Consider the following 18,790-nt stretch of genomic DNA (forward strand, 5'->3'; position numbering starts at 1 on the left):
GGAAGCTTCCCACTAGACCTCGAGCAGCTTGGGAGTGTATGACTCTTCCTCCAGACTCTGCTCTCTTGATTTAAAAAAAAAATGGAAATGCTAATGGTGGTACTGATGGTTTAGGGATCATTGTCATCTGTTGGAGTTGCTCCATCATGTTGTCCAGCAAGTCTAATATCAACACATCGTCTGCCAGGACTTTATGAAGATGCAGATTTCATTTTCCAGCAGGACTTGGCACACTGCCCACATTGCTGAATGTACCAGTTGGTCTGAGATACTGACACTTAGGTTTTGATAACATGTGAGCCATAATCATCTACATTTAAAAAAAAATAAGCACTTGAAATTGATAGCTCTGTGTAACTAATCCTAATCTATATAGCTTTACTTTTTATTAACTTTTTATTTATATTCTGATTGGTTGATTTTCACTCATTTGGGATGTGGTTTTGGCTCTTGCATTGAATGAGTATGTGGGTTCTTGTAACTGCACTGTCCCCTGTGGGTGGTAATGCCTTCGATGGCATATTCCTGGGTACATGCGTGACTTTATTGAATGTGTGATAGTAAATGTCTGCACAACTTAAGGAAACTTAATGAAATGTATTTCCCCAGCCCTTCAGATTCCCACAATTCTCTGTTAACCTACTGCCTAGTAACTAGCTACCATAACAAAAGCTAACTAAATCCCTATCCGGATGGGATTAGTTTCTCATGGGGCCCTGGGGTAATTTTCTCTTTTATGGCACACTTTGGGCACACTTTTTTTCAAGAAGATCCACAGAAACACAACAGCGAGTGGAAACGGAGAAGCTAATGAACGCTATGTCACGTGACCGAGAAAGCCACACAACTCACTGGTCCTCCTGTTTGTTTGTTTTTTTTCTGGATGCAGGTGTTTTATCACTGAGTAGAAGTTTGAAATATTTTTTTTTCACCCCAGAGAAACTAATCCCGTCCGGATAGGGCTTAATTTAGCATTAGTTTTATTCAGTAGTTTATTTTTAAGACCGTTAAACACCTAGTGTTTGACCGCCCACCTTTTTATGGAAAATAAAAGCTCCAGCTCTTTAAAATGCTGTGCAGCCCAAGAATAATCCTAATCCCTGTTTAGGAAACCAGTACTTCATTTTCCAAGTGGTGTGAAATGTTCTTCACTGTGGTCAGTCTGTTCACATACTGTGTGAAGAGAATTCCTCCCAGGCACATGAGCAGGATATTACTACTGACATTTCCTATTTAGATGAAGTCATCATGTCTACTCAAACCACAATCAAGCAGTCATTTGGTTATTAATCTGCTGCTACGAATTATAATCAGCTCGGAAGATGATGAATCTAATTAGGCATTTTGTTTTCACCCTAGGAAATTGCATTTCCTGTCTATGTGCTTGCTCTAATTTATTGATAGCGCTGAAAAGGGCTTGAGAGATGCATCTGAGCAAATGTGATAAAAAGCTGTCCTGATTCTCTCACCAATTAAACGCTGATCTGATTTTGACAGTACAGAGATTCAGTCAGTAAGATGGGGCTTCATGGTCGCTACATTTGAGAGACTATAGGAGCTATAGAATTATTTTTTATATGTGATATAATTTTATAAATTTAACTCCCTTCCCTCACTAGGACTATTAGTAGTACTGCCCCCAACACTGTGAGGATGTAGATTAGCACATGCCTCCCTTAATATATGTATATTATACATGTGGCAAGAGAGCGTCATGCCATCTACCCAATCAGAGAGAGCAAGAACAATTGTGTTCTCTCAGACTCCGGCTGCTGATGGCAAACATGATGATCTTTAGTAAATCACAGTGGCTCCGCTCTGCCCAATTCGAGCTGCAGTACAGTTTTAGAGTGACAGTCTGCAGGTTTTTGGTGAGAACGTGAAATTACCCTGAGCATGCTAAACAGTACTTTTTAAAATGTGCATTGTGGTACAATCTCTTTTTTGTGTAGTTGAACCTGGTGATTTTAGCCAGGATTCTGTTGCGCCGTCCTTTATCTTGCCAGCTCTCTTCAGTTCTAAATCAGTGATCCCTGGACTGGGTGCCAACCTATAGTAGGGCACAACACTTGCACTAATTTACTCACTTCTAGCATGCCACCGCACCAGCATTCCAGGATCTGCTAAATGATTTGCCTCAAGCATTTTGGAAAGATTATCTGTATACTGTTGAAGTTTAAAATTGCAGAATTTTAGAATTATACAAATTTACAAAGGGTGCACAATTCATCAAAAGAACACTTTTCCAACAGTTGAGCACTGAGGTGGACTAAGAGTGCATTGGGTTTGTGTTGCAGCCAGTGGCACGAGTCAAACCTTTCACTAAGGGTGTTTACATTCACTCAGTAATCTAATTATAATCAGATTTCTGCAGTTATCAAATTATTCAAGAGGTCATGTCATTGGCATGCTCTTGATTTTGACTCGTTAACTTTTGATTTAGACCGAAAAGTCAGATTTATAAATCTTACCTCTAAATCTTGGCTCTTAGCTTCGAAATTCTAGCTGAATTAATCAAATTTCTCAGCACTTGCTGCTTGATTCATTTAAACATGTTTTTTTTTATTTTAACTGATTGCAGTTATTTGGGTCAACACATTACTCTTAGTACTGGTTTTTAATTAGTGCAACACTATTGTAGGAGGCCAGTGTGCATGTGTATGTACAAAAAATGAAGGAAAAAATTAAGAGACCACTACAGTTTCTGAATCAGTTTCTTTGATTTTGCTATTTATTGGTATATGTTTAAAATGAACATTGTTGTTTTATTCTATAAACTACAGACAACATTTCTCCCAAATTCCTCCCAAAAAGTGTTATTTAGAGCATTTATTTGCAGAAAATGAGAAATGGCTGAAATAACAAAAATATGCAGAGCTTTCAGACCTCAAATAATGCAAAGAAAACAAGTTTATATTCATAAAATTTTAGGAGTTCAGAAATCAATATTTGATGGAAAAACCCTGATTTTAAAGTACAGTTTTTTTATGCATCTTGGCATGTTTTCCTCCACCAGTCTTACACACTGCTTTTGGATAACTTTATGCTTTCACTCCTGGTGCAGTTCAGCTTGGTTTGATGGCTTGTGATCATCCATCTTCCTGTTGATTATATTCCAGAGATTTTCAATTTGGTAAAATCAAAGAAACTCATCATTTTTAAGTGCTCTCTTATTTTTTTCTTCCAGGGCTGTACGTGTAAAACAAATGTACAGAGGTGCTTTAATACAACTTGTAGCTTTAATTCAAATTCTATTTTCTTTGTGAAAAAAGGCGTTTATTAATGTACAGACAGCACAGCTGACCACTGATCAGAGTCAGTTTATACATTTAACAAAAATACAAATATATTATCAGTGAGAAAAAGTGTAAGTGCTGTTGGGACAGGAAGAACAGTTATAAAGTGAATCTCTGCCAGGCTTTGCAGAGGGAGTACGTGGTTCCGTACTGGACCAACAGGTTCTTCGCTGTCTCGCGGAGATGTTTCGGAACCGTACCAAAGTGTTTATCCATGTACAAGAGGACAATGCAGCATTCAGCCACATTAGGGAACGGGTATTTCTGAAACAAGAGTAAAATACATGTTTTGTAAGATATTCTTCAATAAGAGCTTTGTATAATTTAGCATTTGCTGCAAAAATGTAATATACTGTACTGTTTTGACACCTTCAATTCTGTTTTTTTTTTTTTTTTTTCATTATTTTGTGTTTCTTCACAGTCTGGATGACTATTAATTTACAAATGTAGGGGGGGGGGGGGGGGGGGTGGGCATTGAATGAGAAAGTGTGTCCAAACTTTTGACTGGTGCTGTATAACAGTTCACAAAATCAGCCAACTTACCTTCAAATGTTCTGGTATATCAGAAAGCTTTTTCTGATACTCAGCAACCTGTGCAGCCAGAGCGGGAAAAGACTCACCATCTGCCACATATGACCTAAGAGAAACAGACAGTCTAATTAAAGAGACATCATCTTTTATTTCCTAATTAATATCATGCGGTTAATGCTGTCATCTTACTTTAAAACAAAATAAATCATGAAGAGGAAATAGAGAGAAAAACAGATTTAAAAGAGATTATTATACAATATCTGTGTAAATAGTGAGGTGTGAGATGTGAATTATTGAATTATCGGATGAAACACTAACACGGATGAAAGTGTTTCCTCAGAGGATGGTGTGGAAAAGCAAACACCTTTATATCTTCTGAGGTGTTATCTTGTGAGTGTGAGCGAGGTCTGGTATTGGGCTGGGTATTATAATTTGATACCAAAAAGGTACAGACCAAAATATCTCTGTACTCCCGAGTACCGAAAGGTCTAAACAATTTGGTGCTTATTTTCTATACTTTGAATGAAACATGCAGAAATTTGCCAACTTTCATTCTCTCTCATTCACACTGTCTCTCTCTCTCTCATTTACTCGTTCTGTCTCTCCCTCTCTCACTTACTCGCTCTGTCTCTCCCTCTCTCACTTACTCGCTCTGTCTCTCCCCCTCTCACTTACTCGCTCTGTCGCTCCTTCTCTCACTTACTCGCTCTGTCGCTCCTTCTCTCGCTAACTTGCTCTGTCTCTCCTGCTCTCTCTCTCTCACGTTGTCTCTCGCTCTCTCGTGCTATTTCTTGCTTACTCGCTCTGTCTTTGGCTCTCTCATGCTGTCTCTCACTCACACCGTCTTTCCCTCTCTCGCTTACTTGCTCTGTCTCTTCCTATTTCGCTAACTCGCACTGTCTCTCTCTCTCCCTCTCTTACTCGCTCTGTCTCTCTCGCTCTCACGCTGTCTTTCGCTCTCTCGTGCTATTTCTCGCTTACTCGCTCCGTCTCTGGCTCTCTCGTGCTGTCTCTCTCTCACGCCGCCTTTTCCTCTCTCGCTTACTTGCTCTGTCTCTCCCTCTTTCACACTGTCTCTGGCTCTCTCGCTCGGTCTCTCACTCTCTCACTCATGCCGTCTCTCGCTCTCTCGTGCTATTTCTTGCTTACTCAACTCTGTCTCTGGCTCCCTCATGCTGTCTCTCACTCACGCTGTCTTTCCCTCTCTCGCTTACTCGCTCTGTCCCTCCCTCTTTTGCTTACTTGCTCGGTCTCTCCTTTTCTCGTTACGTCTCTTCCTCTCTCGCTCGGTCTTCCTTTTCTTGCGCTCTCTCCCTCTCTCTCACTTACTTATACTGTCTCTCCCTCTCTCACGCCATCGCTCTGTTTCTCCCTCTCTCGCTTACTCGGTCTGTCTCTATTTTTTTCGCACTGTCTCTCCCTCTTTCGCTTTCTTGCTCTGTCTCTTGCTCACTCACTCTGCCTCTTCCCCTCTCTGACTTACTTGCTCTGTCTCTCCCGCTCTCGCTAAGTCGCACTGTCTCTCTCTCTCTCTCTCTTTCTCTTTTTCTCGCTTGGTCTCTCACTCTCCCGCGCGCTGTCTTTCGTGCTATTTTACGCTCTCTCTCCCTCTCTCTCTTACTCGCTCTGTCACTTGCGCCGTCTCTCGCTCTCTCGTGCTATTTCTCGCTTACTCGCTCCGTCTCTGGCTCTCTCGTGCTGTCTCTCTCTCACGCCGTCTTTCCCTCTCTCGCTTACTTGCTCTGTCTCTCCCTCTCTCACACTGTCTCTGGCTCTCTCGCACTGTTTCTCGTTGACTCACACTGTCTCTGGCTCTCTCGCACTGTCTCTCGCTCACTCACGCTGTCTTTCCCTCTCTCGCTTACTCGCTCTGTCCCTCCCTTTTTTGCTTACTTGTCTCTCCTTTTCTCGTTCCGTCTCTTCCTCTCTTGCTCGGTCTTCCTTTTCTCGCGCTCCCTCCCCCTCTCTCGCTTACTTATACTTTCTCTCCCTCTCTCACGCCATCGCTCTGTTTCTACCTCTCTTGCTTACTCAGTCTGTCTCAATTTTTCTCGCACTGTCTTTCCCTCTTTCGCTTTCTCACGCTGTCTCTTCCCCTCTCGCTCCCTCTCTCGCTCTGTCTCTCCTTTGTAAATCACACTACACTATTATTACTGTCTCCCTCTAAAAATACAACAACCAGCATTTAAAAAATGAATCTTTGATTATAATTTATTTTTTAATGATTGGCACCACTAATATAAATATAACTTAATCAAATGCTGACATTTCTTTAAAAAAAAAATATATACATATAAATCTGAAATGCATCCAGCAACATGCTTAGAGAAAAGAAATGCTGTTGTTTTTGTTCTTAATAAAGCGCCACAAACATGCTCACTGTTTTTGTTCAGGTTGAATCGTATCTCATGGTGTAGGAAACAGGAGATGGTCTTTTATTAGAATATATTTCCCCCTCTCCACTCAGGAATAGTAATGATTTGAGTTTAAAATTCTCTTTGCCCTGGTGTATTTAATTATCTACCAGACACCTTGGCCTGGTTCTACACAGCACATTTAGTTTAAGCAGGAGAAAGTGAAGTGAATAATCAGACGCTCAATGATCTTCAATACCTTTGCTTGTTCTCCGTGTCTGCGGGTCCCTCAGGTGTGTGTGTGCTGGGAGTGAAATCAGCAGCGTGTGTGTGTGGCTGTGTGCCCGGGCCTGGCTGTGGATGGTGAGGACGGCTGTGCTGCTGGACGAGGACGGAGACTCTGCTCTGGACGTCTCTGATGGCTCTCTGGGTGGCCTGAAGGTTGCCGTGGGGCTCGGAGAGGAGGACAGTCCAGAAGCCCTCGGACCTTACGACGGGTTCAGACGCCTCGGACGCCACATCGGTCGCATGGTTGGTATCTCCATTCTCCACCGGGGTTTGGTGTCCATTGGTTTGCTGGGCGGTATTGGCTGTAGCTGCAGCAGCGGTGCCGTGGCAGCTGTGTCTCCACCAGTCTTTATACATGAGCTGGTAACAAACATAGGCCTGCAGGCTTTGGAAAACAGCCAAGTTTCTTTCATCAGCTTGCAGGAGTCGGTTTTTAAGCAGGGCTACAGAATCCATACCTGCAGGAAAAAAAAGGAAACACACCTTAAAACCAGGGATGCTATTAGCTATTTATAGGTATATGTTTGAGTAAAATGAACATTGTTGTTTTATTTTAGAAACTACAGACAACATTTCTCTCAAAATTCCAAATATAAATATTGACATTTAGAGCATTTATTGGCAGAAAATCAAAAATGGCTTAAATAATGCAAGCGAGACCTGCAGTTCTTTCAAATGTTGTTTTGAGTTCTATTGTGACCTCCTGGATGAGTTGTCCATGCCCTTTTGCGGGAGTTTTGGTTCACTGAGGTCTGCTGGAGTCGCAAAGCCTTAGAAATTACTTTGCAACATTTTCCAGCCTGATACATGATCATTGATTTTGTGTTCTAATCTGTTTTTGAGTTTCTTCTGATTGGGGCAGAATATGTTGCTTTTTTGAGATCTTTAAGGTGCTAATTGTTATCCGACAGGTTCTATTTAGATGATTTCTTGAGTCCTCAGGTCTGGCAGTAATCAGACCTGGTTGTGGTTCCAAAAGTGTGATAAATCACAGTTAATTTATGGGGGGGAAACAGTTTTTGACACAGGGCTAGATTGGTTTGGATAATTTGTGTTCCCTTAATAAATGAAATCACTATTTAAAAAGTGCTTTTTATACCTACTCAGGTTATATTTGTTTATAGTGTTGTTTACATTAAAGTGTGTTTGATAATCTGAAAAATGTAAGAATGCAAAAATTCTTTAAAAAAAGTGCAAAAACAAAAGAAATCTACATTATAATGATTTTTGTTAGTTTATGTTCAGAATGACTAACTAGCACTGGCCACCCGCTGGTACAGGTGATTTATTATGCTTGGTCTTTTAGCTTCAGATAGAAATCTTTGATCATATGTTCAGCACCTGCTGGATGTATGTTAAAGTGCAGTATTACCTTGTGGTAGAAGGAGTTGGCACATTGCATCCAGCAGAGAGAAATGGCCAACCTGGAATCCTGTAGTTACAGCTCGCAGGATCTCCTCCAGTACTGACCCCCAATCCTCCAGCAGCTGACTGACCACAGAGAGAGCCACGTCCACAGCAATATGAACCAGCAGCTGCGGAACATCAGAAAATCTTACATTATAACGATTCAATACTTAAAAACACAGCACACGCAATATTATACACTGATATTTTAACAACATGGACAATAATAATAATTGCTGTGGCTCAAAAAACTCATATCTTCAAAATGGCATTTTTACAGAAGAAGAAAAAAATGTATATATAACTTGCAAAAATGTGTTTCCAATGTAAATAACAATTGCCAGATACAGCAAATGTTTTGGTGTGATGCAATATGGTTTTTAAAAAAGGTTTATGATACATTACAGTAAGAGTTTGTCAATTCAAACAGATGTTATAAATGTATTACTATTTAAAAATGAAAAAAAAAAAAAAAAAATCTACAGAATATATTTATAAAAAAATAACTAATGCATATACAGCTCTGGAAAACAAATTAAGAGAGCATTTTAGTTTGTGAATCAGTTTCTCTGATTTTGCTATTTATAGTTATCTGTTTGTGTAAAATGAACATTGTTGTTTTATTCTATAAACTACAGACAACATTTCTCCCAAATTCCAAATAAAAATATTGTCATTTAGGGCATTTATTTGCAGAAAATACGAAATGGCTGAAAAAAAAAACAAAAAAAAAAAATGCAGAGCTTTCAGACCTTACATAATGAAAAAAAAAAAAAAAAAAAAGGTCATATTTTCATATTTTTTTTTTAATTCAGAAATTAATATTTAGTGGAATAACCCTGGTTTTTAATCACAGTTTTCATGCATCTTGGCATGTTCTCCTCCACCAGTCTTACACACTGCTTTTGGATAATTTTGAGACTCCTGGTGCAAAAAATCAAGCAGTTCAGCTTGTTTTGATGGCTTGTTTTTATCCATCTTCCACTTGATTATATTTAAGAGATTTTCAATTTGGTAAAATCAAAGAAACTCATCATTTTTAAGTGGTCTCTTATTTTTTTCCCCAGAGCTGCATATAATAAATAATGAACTACTAAATATTTTGCTAAACAAGTTAAAACTACTGAACCAGCACTAGTTGAACACACCTGCTTGACGGGTGTGCTGGTGGTGATTGGGGGGTTCTCTATGGCTCTCAGCTGTTGATGGATTGCTTTCATTTGGTCCAAGTTGGCTGAGTCCAGGCCAAACTCACTCTGCCACACTCTCAGAACAGCAGGCAGAAAGTCCTCCTCGGTGGGTTTAGACCATGTATGATACAACACTGAGCTCCAGCTCACCACACCAGCGTGAGACAGTCTCTGAGTGAGCAGCTCGTTCACACACAGCACCAGCCTGTGACCCTATAGAGAGAGAGAGAGAGAGAGAGAAAGAGAGAGAAAGAGAGAGTGAGAGAGAGAGAGAGAGAGAGAAAGAGAGAGAGTGAGAGAGAAAGAGAGAGTGAGAGAGAGAGAGAGAGAGAAAGAAGGTGTGTGTGTGAGAGAGAGAGAGAGTTCAACAAACTTACTTACAAAAAATTGGATATCTGTGCTTATATTTTGCTAAAATGTGTTTCATTATGCATTTCCTTGCATATCGATAAAGCAACAAAAACTGGAAATTTGGGCTGAATCTGAAATGGAACAGAGTGAAACCTTTAGTTAAGGGCCAAACACACAGTACAAGACATTTCTTTTTTAGGTTTTCATTAATTTTGACATGTTTTTCTCCATTTTAATAAGTTGAATAACTAGATAAGGAGATTTGCACAATAGCAGTAGCAAAATCAAGCCGAAAGTGATTATTTGCATTAAGAAGATAAACAATAGAAAACTAATCATGGGGTTAATATTCTTCAGTTTTTTTTTTTTTTGTCAGTGATTTAAAATTTTGTTTAAATTACTTTGATCTCTTTCCATTTAAACGGATGAAAGGCTGGTCTTGTACGAATGGATATAACTGCCCAAGGGCATTGTAAGGATGTCAGTTCTCACTTAATACGTACTATATACATTTATTACACACAGAGTGATCTATTTTAAGCGTTTATTTCTTTTATTGTTGATAATTATGGCTTACAGCCGATGAAAACCCAAAAGTGACCAGTGACCAATTGGTACTTTTGGCAGTGTGGGCAGTGTGTCAAGTCCTGCTGGAAAATGAAATCTGCATCTCCATAAAAGTTGTCAGCAGCAGAGGGAAGCATGAAGTGCTGTAAGATTTTCCGGGAAAACAAAACTGCACTGACTTTAGACTTGATAATAAAACACAGTGGATCAACACCAGCAGATGACCTGTCTCTCCAAACCATCACTGACCATCAGTAAATTTTGTATTTCCTTTGGAAATCAAGGGATCAGAGTCTGGAGGAAGAGTGGAGAGACACAGTCCAAACTGCTTGAGGTCTAGTGTGAAGTTTCACATCACAATCAGTGATGGTTTGGAGAGACATGTCTGTCATCTGCTGGTGTTGATCCACTGTGTTCTATTTTCCTAGAAAATTTTACAGCACTTCATGCTTCCTTTCCCTGCTGACAACTTTTATGAAGATGCGAATTTCATTTTCTAGCAGGACTTGGTATACTGCCCACACTGGCAAAAGTACAAATTGGTCTCAGTATAAAATCATAAATTAAAAAAATAAATAAAAGTATAAAAAGTTTCTGAGAGATTTTGGTTTTTTTCTTTGCCTTTAAGCCATAATTATCAACAATAAGATAAATACACTATTAAAATAGATCACTGTGTGTAATGAACACATCTATATAATATATGTGTTTCACATTTTTAGCTGAATTACTGAAATAAAGTAACTTTTCAATGATATTCTAGTTTTCTGAGACGCACTAGTAGTTGATGTTTTGCTTAACTTCCATGCAAATGAAAGGTCGCATACAGTACAAGCGTCTTTGAGAATTTTGAAAAGCGCTATATAAATAAAATGTATTATTATTAGTACAAATATGTGGGCTGTGAAGTTACAGCGTTTAAAAGGAGACATATTTATTTTTGTAAATGTTATGAGAGTATAAATGCGCCTTAAGCCTAAAAGTCAGCATTAAAAAAACATCAGGTCGATTGTTTTTTTTCCCCCAGATGTACTCTTTGTCCTTCTACTTATGGTCCAAAAATTTTGAGTGCTGTAGGATGTTCTGTGCAGACACAGCTGAGTCTGCATTAACACAAACATCCATTTTCAGGAAGTAAACAAGATTTCAGGAACAAACAGCAGAAAAGCAGCTAAATATTGATCCTGGATGCTAAAGCTGGAAGGCAGGAGGTTGGCTGGAGTAGCAGGACCTTGAACGGAGCATCCTTCATTTTTAGAGCGCTCCGCCCGACCGGCCCCGTGGCTAACATTTACATTTGCCGTGGATCTGGCCAGCTCATTAGTTCTACAAAACAAAACTTTGGGGAACTGACCAGTAAGGTGCTTTGTGTCCTCAGGATATCCTGTGCTTCCAGCCAATCCTGCGACAGCATGAACTCCTTGGCGCATCTTAAGGACAGCGAGTGGGACAGGTCGCTCTCTCCGGCGAGCTTCGCCAGGTGAGCAGCGGTCTTCAGCGACATCACGTCCCCTTTCTTGGCGATGACCTTGGCTGCGTCGAAACTGGAGTCGGCAGCAAGATAGCTGTAAAACAGGAAGTTGAGATTCGGCCAAATTAAAGTTTTGTTTTTAAAAGGAGGCGCTTGCCAGATTTCCCTCTCAGACAAGATGCAGTTCATCAGCCAAAACACATTCAGCATAGCAAGGATGCCTCTTTGAATTTTTGGCTCTGGAGCTGCATAAATAAAGTCTTAACAACTGGGATGCAATATAAAGTGCAAAAATAAACTAATACAGTACCAGTCAAACTTTATTTAATAATTCCTTTATTTATTTTTTACATTGTAGATTAATATTAAAATACAAAAAAACAATCGAGACACACATATGGAATTACGTAGTCAATCCCCTAACTTAAACCTGATCAACTGAGGCAGTGATTTGAGGTGATTTAATTGGGATAAGCTGGACCTTCACAGTGTAAAGGTAAAGCAGCAAATATTGGTCAGCACCTCCAGGAATTCCTTTCTTCAAGACACTGGGAAAACTATTCCAGGTGACTCTCCCTCAATGAAGACACTGAGATTAAAATACCAAGAGTGTGCAGATCTGTCCTCAAAGATAAATGAAGCTACTTTGAAGAATCTAAACTATAAAATATATTCTGGTTTGTTTTTAACACTTTTTTGTATAGCTTTAATATAGTCTTCAATAATACATTTCTAATGTTAAAAAAACTCTGAATGTGAAGAGGTGTATCCAAACTTTTGACTGGTACTGTTTATAAGTCTTAGTAAAGAAGTTACACAGAATACATAAAAAATAACTAGTTACACTCATTCACACTCTTACACTCACACAGACAACTAGGACAATTTAGAGAACCCAATTTTTCTGGTATTTTTTAAAGTATTTAATTTACCCTATTCCCCATTATTTTTATTGTGGGACCTAAACCCAAAACCCCAATGCTGGAAAAAAATAAGAAATAAGAAACCACTTAAAAATGATGAGTTTCTTTGATTTTACCAAATTGAAAGCCTCTGAAACTAAGATAAACTGCTTGAATGTTTGCACCAGGAGTGGCGTAAAGTTATCCAAAAGCAGTGTGTAAGACTGGTGGAGGTGCTAGATGCATGAAAACTGTGATGCATGAAAAAAAATCAGGGTTATTCCACCAAATATTGATTTATGAATATGAACTTGTTTTCTTTGCATTATTTAAGTTCTGAAAGCTCTGCATAACTTTTTTTGTTATTTCTGTCATTTCTCATCTTCTGCAAACAAATCCTCTAACTGACAATATTTTTTATAGTATAAATTCGTGATTTAGCATACCATTTAGCAGCAGTAGTGTAATGACCGTCCTTCTCCAGCACGGCGGCCCAGCTCAGGTAGACGTCCTTCAGCACAGGGTCATCAGCCTGCAGACGGGCTTTGGCCAGAGCTATGGCTTCCCTGTGGATCAACCACCAGCACTTATTTGTGAATAAACTTTACATCATTTCACATAATGAGGGATGTTCTAAACCAGTATCAACCATTTCATTAGATTAGGATTAGGAGTACACAAACTAAAATTTCACCACATTTTTTCAGATCCAATTAAAAACATATTAAATTTTGAAAATTGAGACTACAGATAACACCAATTTATTTCCTCTTACCGGTAGAACTGGTGAGCTTTGAGGAGGCTAACGGCTTCGTAGATCTTATGGATGGACACTAGGTGGGAGGCAGCTTTAAGGAACTGTTCCTGCAGGCAGAGCTGCTTCACATACGCCTCTACTGTCCGACTCCACACCTGATAACCAGCTAAAATATGCAAAAAAAAAAAAAAAAAACAGGCAACGGTAATAAAACTGCACCTTTATAGCACTGCACATCAAAATTTTGCACTTGAAATGCTTACTCAGGGTTCATACACTTTTTAACCAATAAATTTCCATTATTTTTACATTACTTTTCCATACCTTTAAGGCACATTTTCATGAGGGTTAATAATAAAATGTGTGTCAGATCCTGAGAGCTCTATTGTGTAGGGCTATATTACTGAATAAACTCTGTGCTGATGTATCGGTTACCTAAAAATAAATAAATAAACTGAAACACAAAGATTTGTAGAGCAAATTTCCATGACTATTCCTAAACTTTCTGGGTTTCTTTATTTTTCTAAAACATACCCAGTTCTGGAAAATGTTAATTTAAAATTCCATGACTTTTCCAGGTTTTTCGTGACCGTATGAACCCCGTCTTCAGTTTCAAACAACAACAACTAAAAAAACTTTTTTCAAAAGTATATTACACTACTATAGTCCTAGAAAAGCATAAAGCCCCCTGCACTGAACTGTAGAGCATCCTCCTCACTAATGCTCTTGTTAATGAATTAAATCAATCAAATCCTCACAGCATATGAGTAATTCAAAATCTAGCAGAAAGCCTTCCCTGAAAAGCAGAGACAGTTACACCAACAAAACCTCTGATTAATTCTCTGACTGAGCAGGTGTCAAAATACAGCTCTTTTGCTCATACTGTATACTGATTACTGTGTACCATTAAACTGTGAGAAGCTCACCCATGGGTGCTAAGCTCAGCAAGTGATCCGTCAGCTCTCCTTTCTCCGTAGCCATCTGCAGAGCTCCAGTCAGATCTCCCTTCCACAGCCGAAGATACGTCACTGAGTCATAGTGACCTGCTTCTACATGACTGTCCTCTGCACAAAGAGATAAAGCAAAAATAAGCACTGATTCAAAAAAAAAATACTCCTGCTATCAGTTGGTTACTTTCAGGGTTCCTACACTTTTTAACCAATACATTTCCATGCCTTCAAGGCAAATTTTCATGACCATATGATTTTTAATTAAGTGCAGATACAGACAATAAAACCAAAAATCAACTAAAACTATAATTGAAATTGATTAGAGTAGGCCTAAAATGAAAATGACACACAACATTCAATAATAAAATGTGTGTCAGATCCTGACAGTTCCTTGGTCTAGGGCTAAATAACTGAATTAACTCTGAGCTGACGTATTTTTTTTTAGTTCAAAATAGATTTTCTCCATTGATAAACAGAAAATCAAATATTGTTGACCAAATTTTCATGACTTTTCCAAAACTTTCTGGGTATTTGTATGTTTCCAAAACTTATCCAGGCCTGGAAAATGCTATTTTCAAATTCCATGATTTTTCCAGGTTTTTCATGACTGTACGAACCCTGTACTTTCTACAGTACTACTATCTCTGATTAATTTCTTACCTTCTTCCTGGAACATCCTGCAGAGGGCCTCCCTGTCTGTGAAGAGGCCGAGCTGGATGTGCTCTCCTGTGCCCGGCACACAGTCTACTGACTGGCCTGAGAAAGACAGCAATTTGAAGACAAATCAAGCAGTGATGGAACTGGAGTTGCATTTATTCAGCTTTTTCTACACAAGAAGCGCGAAATTTTCTGTGGCATAGGCCTACGTTTTCCAATGCAAACTTTTATTTTATATAAAGCTACAGTTTGATAATCACAAGTTATAATGGTATAAATCACACAGCACTGGCCTGCACAGTTTGCACAAGCCCACCTCTCCTCTCCCTTGTCCGCATTACACTCTGGAGCTCCATTCTTAATAAACAGTTTATTTTATTTTAAAATAATAAGCCTATGCTTCTTCCATGTTGCACTGTTCATTATCATCATACTGAACATATTTCGCTCAAACAACTTAGAATTATAGTTAAAAATCTCAGGTTTAATGCACTATTTACAAAAAATGTGGTATTTAAATCTGGCTGGGACAGGTTAGGGTCAGGCAAGGCGCAGGTAGGGTTGGGCTTGATTTTTTGAGCCCGATTTTAGCTCTACTGTAGGTCCAGAAAGCTTTCAGACCCTTTCGTTATGTTTTGTATTAATGAAGACGTTGGGGGGAAATTGTACTGTTTGAGAGTCAGTATATTTACATAGATGGTTGTGTTTCACCAATACGGCCACTAAACAGGCCATATTACTCTGCTCTGGGGTTTTAATGATCAAAATAATTTCCAATAAAGTCAGGGTTAAACTCCCTGTTTAAAAATGTATAGACACGCTAGCTGGCCAAGTGCGATATGTATCATTTAGTCAGCAAGCATGTCTATGCATTTTTTATCCGTCTATGCATTTTTAAAACAACCGAATAAAGTGTCTAGCAGAAAAAACAGAAAAGCACAGAGCACAGCTTTCATACCGTATAGTATTAAACAATTTATTTCCAAACTTCTATACAAATATAAGACTTAACTTTATGAAAATCTAGAGAAAATGGATCATGATGCTCTGACCTAAAGGTGTAGATTTAAATGAACTGATTTTGGAATGCTACAATTCATTATTCAACATAGAAGCAGTTCATTTCTAGGGCAAAATGGAGGTTTTTAAAAATGGACAAGGTAAAAACATTGAGAGCACTTTTCTGTTAATACTGTGTTTTTAGCACATGGATCTTAAGAAATTTAAAAAATGTTAAAATCAATGGAGAATTTAGGCCATTGGGGGAGAAGGGGTGAAAAAAGGGCACCTATAACTAGAGATTAGGTTCTCTGCCCAGGCTCGACTCATGCTATAGTACTGGGTACCTTTTTTCACCCCTGCTTTTCAAACTGCTGCTGATGCAGCATTGAGTATCATCACAGCGCTCTCGGAAGAAAAACGCAGCAACTCGGTTCTGATACATCAGCTCACAGATGCCTTGTGCTGATTGGTAGAGGTGTGTTTTAAAAAAATCGATTCTTCGATTTAAATCTTTATTTGAATCAGAGAATGTAAAATAGGTGGACGCCGTGTCTCCGTTCCCATTCATTCAATGAAAACGAAGCCAAAATCTTCCGCCATGTTGGCGATCCTGATACCCGAGTCTGCGCAGTAGAGACCAGAGGAGGGAGAAAGACTGTGGAGAGACAGCCTACTCATTTAAATAACCCCGCCCCTGAGGGCTGCCTCCACAGAGCTCACAGTCATTGGTCCCACCCATACAGTCTATGGTCCCACCCCAGCTAGGTGTAGCCCAGACCTTTTACAATAACCACACCTTTTTAAATAGAGATGAAAATGTTTAAAAAAACAAATTCTGTGGGGATATAATATATATAATGGAGGTAGAATCACTGTATATTAGAAAAAAAAACATGATTGAAAGTTGTCTGTTTTGGATTAACCTTTAACTGAGTGAATTAATGTGTAAACAGTGGAACTATGAAGCACTGTTACTAATTCAGTGATTTTTTTTCCCAGTAATAAATAATAAAGTAATAAATGTGATTACCGGCCGAGGAAGAGGCTCTTATAACGGGGGAGTTGAACTCCAGTCAGACTGGCTGCTTTTTCCTTTGAATTTAATAAAGTTTTCTCTTTTTACATTATTCATTTAGCTTGTTGTGTTTTATTGTCACTTTGCTTATTATATAGTATCACATCTGAACTAGTGGGTCTGTGTAAATTTCACACTTTTATTCGCAAATAAATACGAAATTTATAAAGCCTGTTATGTTTTTGCTTTATGTAACTAACTAAAATGGTAGTATATATGTTCATACAGAGTTAGTTAAAGGGTTGGCTTCCGAAGCCGCATTAATATTCTGTAACCACATTAAGTTTTACCCACATGTAATTAACTAAGCTACATAAAATGATAAAAAAAAAAAATGTAACTGTTGTCTATATATTTATATATATATTTATACACACACACACACACACGCATGTCTACATAATTTAAACACTAATATTTTAATAATAGAAGTTTAAGTATTCCTTGTATAATTACAACATTTCATATTCAAACTACAATTTTTATTGTAACTGAAATTTACCTAAACGAATTGATTTTGAATCGAATCGGGGCCTTGCGAATCGAAATCGAATTGAACTGGGAAATCAATGATGATACCCACCCCTACTGATTGGCATCACCCTATGAATGATGTGGGGAAAGAGCGCCTTCTACCCACCCAGAGAGAGCAAGGCCAAATGTACTTTCTCAGGGCTCTGGTAGCTGATGGCAAGCTGCATGACCTGGATTTGAACCAGCAATCTCCCGATCATAGTAGCAGTACAAAAATACCCTGAAAATAGCCTGATATATTATTTTATTTTAGATACATAACACCCACACCCCATATAAGAAGGTTTGAAAGCCATGATGTATTGCTGACCGTGTGCGTGTCTGACAGCAGCCAGCGTCAGGCAGTCCTGCTGCAGCTCCTCTTTGGGCCGGTGATCCATGGAGGTGCTGAGAGGCAGCATGGAGCGTGGCTTCCTCTTCTTCAGAGATAAGTCTGAGAGAAAAGAGTACAAACCAATTCCAATTATCTCTTCTTCACACATACACACACATAGAACTTCAGAAAATAACTGCTCTGTGGGGAAAGGTCAAGTGCACTCCAGCAGGGTGTGTGTTAATCTGTGTATTTAAGTGTAGAGCAGGGGCAGAGTACTGCCTGACATTTCAGCTACAATAGCTTCTTCACAATCTACAGTACAGAGTAATGAGTTCCCCTCTGCTCACAGAAAATCAGAGTTTATATATCAGGCATTAAAGGAATGGACCCAATGCAGACCTTTTTATCATGGGTAACAATGAGGCCAGTTCCCAAAGAGAATGGCATAAAGATAACTGTTAGTTGGCTGTTTGAATTAATTGTTAGTAAGGATGCATGATGATATGGGAATTATATTAGTACCCGATATTTTAAATGAATAATTTATTGTATGCTGGCAAAAAACAAAGTGACACTAGCTTCCACTACTACAATTGGCTAACAATGACCACTTTACTTTAAAAATCCATTATGTTAAGCTAAGTTTTATTCATTATTCGTTTTATTTGTTAATTTAAAAAATAGGTATTAAAGCTTTAAATTCTATGGAATTTTAAGGTAAATAAAGGTACATCAAACTATCAAAAACTGGTCCAGAGATAATGTCTAAGAGACTTTATCAGTATTTACAGCATCTGGTACTGACTGATGTTTATCACAGGCTGCTGTATTTCGCTGCATTCAATCTGAGCACAAAGGGCAGAACACTATAGGCCTCCATAGTAGGGGTGTGCCATATCATATCGTACGCGATAATATCGCCAACATTTTTGAATATCGTGAACGATATTAAACCCTGAAATATTGTGCCATATCACCCACCCCTAGTTATCACATCAGGGTATTAGTTTTTGGCTGTTTTTAGCAAAAGAAAAATTCACACTGTTCTCATATCTAATAAAATTTCTACTAGAGACAAATTATGTATCATTAATGTTACTGCAGCACTGGATATATGGAGATATATGTATTATTAGTATTGT

General features: G+C 38.5%; 1 protein-coding gene across 1 annotated transcript in view; it reads right to left on the reverse strand.

Annotated features, from left to right (window-relative positions):
* Positions 1-2,709: 2,709 nt before the first annotated feature.
* gemin5 (gem (nuclear organelle) associated protein 5) overlaps positions 2,710-18,790 on the reverse strand; it is a 40,232-nt gene continuing 24,151 nt past the window's right edge. The window contains exons 18-28 of the mRNA XM_022676252.2: positions 17,643-17,765; positions 14,725-14,820; positions 14,041-14,178; positions 13,133-13,280; positions 12,804-12,923; positions 11,339-11,549; positions 9,025-9,279; positions 7,842-8,004; positions 6,441-6,927; positions 3,840-3,933; positions 2,710-3,560 (exon numbers count right to left, since the gene is read on the reverse strand). Coding sequence (XP_022531973.2) covers positions 3,396-3,560; positions 3,840-3,933; positions 6,441-6,927; positions 7,842-8,004; positions 9,025-9,279; positions 11,339-11,549; positions 12,804-12,923; positions 13,133-13,280; positions 14,041-14,178; positions 14,725-14,820; positions 17,643-17,765 — 2,000 coding nt within the window. The 3' untranslated portion in view covers positions 2,710-3,395. The remainder of the gene's footprint in view (positions 3,561-3,839; positions 3,934-6,440; positions 6,928-7,841; positions 8,005-9,024; positions 9,280-11,338; positions 11,550-12,803; positions 12,924-13,132; positions 13,281-14,040; positions 14,179-14,724; positions 14,821-17,642; positions 17,766-18,790) is intronic.

The sequence above is a fragment of the Astyanax mexicanus genome, chromosome 17 (assembly GCF_023375975.1).
Source record: "Astyanax mexicanus isolate ESR-SI-001 chromosome 17, AstMex3_surface, whole genome shotgun sequence".
NCBI classification, from domain to species: Eukaryota; Metazoa; Chordata; class Actinopteri; order Characiformes; family Acestrorhamphidae; genus Astyanax; species Astyanax mexicanus.